General features: G+C 26.6%; 1 protein-coding gene across 6 annotated transcripts; it reads left to right on the top strand.

Annotated features, from left to right (window-relative positions):
• Positions 1-2,403: 2,403 nt before the first annotated feature.
• LOC149513502 (leucine aminopeptidase-like) lies at positions 2,404-6,882 on the top strand. Of its 6 annotated transcripts, none has more exons than XR_016330201.1 (6): positions 2,409-3,075; positions 3,240-3,352; positions 3,795-4,028; positions 4,117-4,422; positions 5,176-5,197; positions 6,617-6,861. XR_016330201.1 is itself a non-coding variant. In XM_089748186.1 (4 exons), exons 3-4 carry the CDS (start codon positions 3,897-3,899, stop codon positions 4,309-4,311), a joined length of 327 nt encoding a protein of 108 aa, XP_089604312.1. In that variant the 5' UTR covers positions 2,408-3,075; positions 3,240-3,352; positions 3,795-3,896; the 3' UTR covers positions 4,312-5,446. The 6 variants fall into 6 exon arrangements, 1 of the variants encoding a protein (XP_089604312.1); XR_016330199.1 differs by having other exon boundaries at positions 5,176-5,243; positions 6,617-6,858; XR_016330203.1 differs by having other exon boundaries at positions 2,415-3,075; positions 4,213-4,422; positions 5,176-5,243; positions 6,617-6,858.
• Positions 6,883-7,188: the final 306 nt, after the last annotated feature.

Here is a 7,188-nt window from a genome sequence, read left to right as displayed (position 1 = left end):
ATAGCAAATTCCTAAACCCTATTAGAGATATACTCGTAATTGGAGTTAAATTTGCAATGTAAATATGACGCAAGGGAGGTGACGGAGAAACAAATTATTACGTTTTAATCTCCTATATATGTATATAATCAGATTTTTTTTTTACATCAATATCCAAAACTTTCATCAAAACCTTTATAAATCTCCAACTTAACTTTTTTTTTTTCATTTACCAACAAATTCCATGTTCTAAAAATAAAAACAACAAAAACCTTGAAATTTATTTCCAACATATTGCCATGTCTTCCAATTACTATTTCAAAATTAACCGTGTAATAGATAGCCATGTAATGATGATTAATTGATAAAAATTAATTTCTTTTAAAATAATTTTATGAACTTTTTAATTTCTTTACAAGTTTAAATACATTACTGTATTTATCTATTGTAATTTTAATTGAATCACTGTATGGGGATTATATATATATGTGTATATATATATATATAAATAAATAAACATTTATATTAAAATTAAGACCAAGTTCCCGATGTATATGTGTGTATATGTATTCCTTTGCTTTGGTTTCAAATTATCATTTTAAACTTTATTTTATAGAAAATTCAAATTTTGCATTTTTAAATTATGGGAAGAGATCAATTTACACAAAAATATTTTAAATTTTTTTAATTACTGATTTTAATATATTTAAGAAATAAGATTAAATCATTTTTTTGTTTTTAACTTATTTTTATGATCCCTTAGATCTATTGAAATAATTATTAAAAAAATATATAAAACTTTTTAATTTTTCATTGTTATAAGTTGATCATTGCCCATAAAATATTATATATACATATTTAGTTCCTACTTACTGTTTAAAGATATTGAGATTATAATGCTTCTCTATTAATTAAATTTATTAAAATTATTTAAATGTATACAAATAATGCTCCTGCATATGAAAATGAAATAAATATTTTACTTAAGAAACAAAAATAATTAACTAATAACCACCAAATTTTGTTGACCAATAAAGAATTTTCCATTGATCAGTCAGTTTTTTTGTTAAACAAGCATATGAAAATGCAAAAATCATTTTTTGAAAATAATTTTCTGCAAAACAAATGTAAAGGGAGGGAGATGAAGCAAAAACAAATTAATTAGGTTTTAATCTTATATATATATATATGTGTGTGTGTGTGTATGTATATAAGCTGATTTTTTTACTTCAAAATCCAAAAACATTCATCAAAACCCTAATAAGCCTCCAACTTACCTATTTTCTTTTCCATTTTATATATCAACAAATTTCACATTCTCAAAATAAAAAACAATAGAAACCTAAAAGTTTCTAGTAAAAATACTTTTTTAGAAAATATATAATTTTATTTAAAATTTTTTCAAATTTTGTACATTAATATATTTATTAAATTAAAAATTATTCTAAATAATGATAGTAGAATTAGAGTGTTGGCAAGTATTCCACTAAAATATATTTATTAAATTAACAAATCAATTATTAAAATTAAATAAATTTGTGTCAACTCCCTAATCTCGTTTTTAAGTTTTAAAAATTTCATTATCAATATATAAAATTATAGCTAATGTATAAAATGATAATCTTAAATTTATTACTTTCTTGCATTTTTATCTACTAAAGGAAGAAAAATATTGACCCTTTTCCACATGCATGGTTTATGCAGTACTGCTTTGTGGGTAAGATATAAATAAAGTTTTTAAAGTGAAGTTTGTAAATTTTTTTATTAAAAATAATCTAAGAAAAACATTAATAAAAAAATCCAAATAAAATTTATTAAAAAAATTGTTTTTTGGATGGTCTAATGAATTGTTTTTAATGGAATTAATGTATTAATTTTTGAGATTATGGTTATGGTGAATTGTTTTGACTTTACAAATTGTAAGCTAATTGATTTCAAGGTTCGGCTGGAGTGGCTGACATGCATGCTCTTAAAAACCCCTAAATCAATCTACATCTGCTTAGTTTACCTTTCACTCTCCTAATCCCAAACCCAGATCACCAGCACTCACTCCTTGCTCCTTCTCCACTGACGACCCACCTCTGCATGTACAATAATGTTTTCCCTAAACTTTTTTTTACCATTGATCAATTCTTCATTTTCTTAATTCCATGATGTCGAAATTTTTATTGATTTAGTACCTAAATTTGAAAAGGTGAAGGTTTATGGGTTTGTTTATTTATTAATTTTTATTTATAATTTTATTGATTTAGGACTTGAATTTGAAAATGTGAAGGTTTAAGGGTGCAATATTTTTATTGATTTAGTGAAATTTGTTTTTCCATTTGTCAGTTCTTGAAATATCTATTCTTGAAATATTAATAGGTAGGACGAGACGCTTGAATTTGTTACTTTGAATTTCTGTGATCCATAATTTATTTTTTATTCTAATGACAGTTGTTGTTATTAGGTTAAAAATTATGTCGATGCCAACCCATGACCCAAGTTTAGTTGCAGCAGCATGTTATGTGATTGCTATAAGAAAGTGGAGTATAAAAGTCAATATTTATTTTGTTGGAGTTAAAACCGCTAATAATGGGTTTTTGATCATATTATAAAAAAAGTATACTCTGCAATTTCAATTGCCTTCACGAGGCTAAGTTTTCTTCGTCTTTAACTTAAAGGAAACTATGATGAAACTCTTTCAAATCAGAGCACACAGCTCTGAAACCTTTAATTAAAATGCCTTGAAATATTTCTATAAAATCCAGCAAACCAAATGCCAATATTTAATATGTATATCCCAACGAATGGTGTAATTTCTTAGTAGTATCGAGTGTTGGTATACTAATTTCCTACATAGTCAATGGCATCTACCAGTTCTCCTCAAGGAATCTCTTCTGTCAAGTTGGCTGATCGCAGCTCACCTTCCCAATCTCACAGAATTCGTATCATAGTCAATGGCATCTACCAGCTCTACGTAAGCAATCTCCACGTATAGATAAAAGTTGGCTGATCGCAGCTCAACTTCCCATAAAGGTTTCTTCACCTCAACAACCACAGCCTTCTTCTTCTTCAGGAAGTCTAAGGAGTGCAAACCAGATCATTCCAAACCCAGTAATTACTTCAACCCATAATTAAACAACAAAATAATTATACGTTAATTCTCTTTTTATTTTTATTTTCTCCTCAAAATTTTAATATTTACACTAATTTTCAGGAATAGTTTTGTTAATATTTCACTGAAACAAATTACTAATATGATGTTTTAATTGTTTCAGCAAAAGTTCAAGAACTATACGTTTATGAAATCAACAGGCGAGACAAAAACAACCCTGCGGTTTTAAAACTAAGCCAAAACCTGTTAACCCTCTTGGTGATTAGCACTTTTATGGTATTCTTCTTTCATACGTTCATTTATATCATCCTTGCTTCCTTTCTGTTCATTTTTTTTATAATCTAATTCTGCTTAGGTTATTTTTAGAAAAAGCCTTATGTAACTTCTAATAGTTTTTCTGATCCCTTTTTTTAGCCATGGCTAAACACTAGCTTGGTTTTAACTATCATTAACAATGAATATCTGCTTTCCTTCCTAGCTGTGTTGTATTTTTAATAAAATATTGATATCTCATCTAATTAAGGTATTATTTCTTGCTCAAGTTTATTTGTAATGTTTGAAGTTACAAATAAAATGGACAAATATAATGATATATGTTTCATTGATCAATAGAATGGTTTATGGTTCATTAAGCAGGGATTGTTCTTGTCTGTGACATATTTTCATCTTTTCAAATTAGGTAAATTCGATTTCACCTGGTTTTTCTTTGTGGTTATAGGGATTTACAACATACGCAGAGAGGACAATTGTTGAGACTGTGTAGGGTGAAGACAGAGCTGCATTAAATATTGGGATTGGTTGGAGGCGCTTAAATGAGGTTATGGAGAGATTCAAGGACAACCTGGAATTCACAAAGCTCAAAACCAATCAGGAAAGAGTTGATCCAGACGCTGTTTATTCTGAAGTTCCTTATGAGAAGGGTTTTCAGTTCCTATGGCGCATTGAACGTCTGGTGTGTTGAATGTTTTTTCTTTAAAGTTTTCATGTTGTTTGCAAATAATATTAGAACATCATTATGTGTTTTTTTCTGGAATGCTTAGATTGGAAGACCAGTTTTTGATGAATTTATCAAGAAATATATTGCCACCTTCAAGTTCAAATCAATTGACACTGAGACATTTCTTGACTTCTTGAAGGCATATGTCCCTGGCATAGAGAAAGAAATAGACCTAGTGTTGTGTACCGAGGGGACTGGTATCCCTCCAGATGCATATGAACTAATATCCAATCTATAAACAAAATTGTGTCATTGGCAAATGAATTCAAACTTGGGAGTTGCAAATTGGCAAGGGCAGGAATGGGGACTCTGCTTAGAGAACCTGCCTAAAGTTGTAGAGGCTTCCCAGGTGGTGTTGCTTCTATCTTAAAGCTTCATTTCTTATGCTTTACAAGATTACTTGATTTTATAATACTTTCTTGAACTTCCAGTTTTAAGATTACTTGATTTGCTATGTTCTACCTTCCTTAGACCCATACATATAAAGATAAAATTGTAATAAGTGTGGTTGAAATGAAACTGCTATGCTAGATGTGTAGTGTGGGCTTACAAGGAAAATTAGATTAGGAACTAGCTCATTAGGGAAAAGGTGCAAGTTGCACCCATTGAGGACCAAAATAAGAAGAAACAAGTTTAAAATGGTTGGAGATGTAAAAAGAACGCTAACAATTGCCTCCATGGTGACTTGATGGAGGATATTATGTCAATAGAGGGGGAAAACTGGAAAGATCCTGAATGGAAAACTAAGTAAAAGGAACTGTTCTTTTTTTAGCTCAATGAGGATATGGTTTGAGAAGAGCTAAGTAGCAAAGCATGATTGATATTAGCCAAACCTATGTAGTTTGAAAAGACTTTATTTTGTTGTATATCAGATAACATATACTCAAGCATTTACACATATGTTCAAAGTGTTACCCAGTTATCTTATCCTTTTTATTTTAATCAATCTTTGGAAACGTGCGAGAAATTTAAAATATTTTATTTGTTGCCGTAAGACTTTAACTTTATTGCATCTATCAACACAAATCTTTTCAATAGATTGTCAATGTAATGAAATTCCTCAAACAAAATTTCTCAAAGTATGAATTTGTATTTGATGCAGGAGATTTGGTATGTTATCACTGGTACGTAGTAGCATTCCATGCTTAATTTGCTGCAAATGTTTTCCAAGTAAGGATGAAAGAATTCACCTTGAAGTTATTTTGGTATTTTTTATTTCGATTTCATTTTTAATTGCTTTGCAAGTTGATATCTTACATTGATTGATGATGATATTGGCCATTGTTAAATCTTTATTATTGATATTTGCATGCTAAATTTCTCTTGGATCAATGGACATTGTTTATCTTATATTGTTTAGACAAAAAACCATTTGCAGGCTGTGTTTATTTGAAGCCATATATATTAGATAAAAAAAAGGTAAATTAATATTTATTATTTTGTTTATTTTGAATATATTACATATTTTTTAAAATATCATTATTCTTATTTCCACATGCATTCTAGTATATATAATAATTATTGAAAATACTATTTTATAATTTAAATTTGATTAATATTTATTCAAGGATAAAAATTATATTAAAATTTTTTGTAAAAATATATATTTAAAAAATATATCACTTTTGCTTAAAAAATTTTAAAATTTTGCACATTAATATATAATAAAATCTTTCAATTTATGCCTTTTTTAGTTCCATCAAGAAGACAATTAAATTAAAAAAATTATATAACATAATTTTTTTAATTCATTAATTTAAATTTTTAATACAAATTTTTATTTAATATATTAATAAAAAATTCATAATTTTACTTACAAAGATTTAATCTAAAACCTCATTCAAAAAGAAGGAAAATACTAGCAGCAGTCGAAATAACAACGGCATTTTCATACTTCAAACTTTGTGAAGCCACATTTAACTTTTGTAAATAAAAACCGGTTACTTGTTTAGATAGTTTTAACGTTAGGAATGACATTTTTCAAAGGCTTTCTTTTGCTGTGGAGTATAACTTGATTGGATTTGTTTTAAATGTTTATTACATAAATAAATAAATATATTTCTATTGTTTTTTTCACTTAAACATTTTTCTTTAATTGTTGAAAATTTTTTAGTGATAGATTGTGATAGGGTATTAAATAGTGACAGTGTTGAAAGAAATTTTTTTTTTAGTTTTTTGTTTTCTAAACATTAGAATGTTTTTAATATAGAAAATCACTGTTTGAATATACAGTGTCACAGTTTGAAAATAAAAGAAAAGATTATATATGTTGGAATTTGAATTATAAATTAATTGGATATTATCTCATGAATTAGTTAAATTAAAATTAAAATTTAATTATTATTAAATTCTATTTTAATGTTAAAATTACTTCCACTATTTTAAGTATGGGTAAATCTTAAATATAAAATATTTATTATTCCCCCGTCAGATTTTCCATTGTTGATTGGTGCAATGCATTAAGTTGGTATTTGAAAAGGTCTAAAATAACGACTTGTCCTTTCATCCCACAATCAAAGATATTAAACAACTTGTAATAACAGGTACCTGAATTTGAAGTTGTATAACTTGAACGACGTGTCTTCACAACATCTAAGCGTTTTTCCAACTGCCCCCTGCAGTCACTGTTCAAGGCATTTAAGCGTTTTTTTTGACACAATGGTACCGTACTTTGCGGTTTGGATAGCGAAGGCACGATTGATTCTGCTTAAACGGAAGACTTGAAACTCCATTGATGGGAAAGGGCCACCACACCATACTTTTGAGACTTTTGACATTTTTATTATTTTATTTTTAATTAATAAATTATGAAATAATTTTTTAATTTAATATAATGAATATTTTTATTATACAATAAACTTATAAATAAATAAAATTATAATTATCTTATTAACTAAAAATTATTATTTTATCATTATATAAAAAATTAATAACTAAATATTATATTATAAACTAAAAATAAAATTTAGTATTATATTATATTATTATTTTAACAAAAATAAACAACAACATCATTAATAAAAAATTAAAGAAAAAATATCATTTGATATATTATTAATTTTTAGTCTTAATTATTTATCAATAAAATTTTTATTTGATATAAAAATAATTTAAT

This window comes from Durio zibethinus, chromosome 19 (genome assembly GCF_047325235.1).
Source record: "Durio zibethinus cultivar Kanyao isolate XHJ-2024 chromosome 19, ASM4732523v1, whole genome shotgun sequence".
Taxonomy (NCBI): domain Eukaryota; kingdom Viridiplantae; phylum Streptophyta; class Magnoliopsida; order Malvales; family Malvaceae; genus Durio; species Durio zibethinus.
The sequence above is the reverse complement of the archived record's forward strand: the minus strand, read 5'-3'. Positions and strand labels throughout refer to the sequence as shown.

Bases quoted from the DNA above. Each gene is read 5' to 3' on its own strand.
- LOC149513502 (XM_089748186.1), top strand. From the start codon at position 3,897: ATGGAGAGATTCAAGGACAACCTGGAATTCACAAAGCTCAAAACCAAT. The intron at 4,029-4,116 runs GTGTGTTGAATG...TGGAATGCTTAG, and splicing joins TATGGCGCATTGAACGTCTG to ATTGGAAGACCAGTTTTTGA.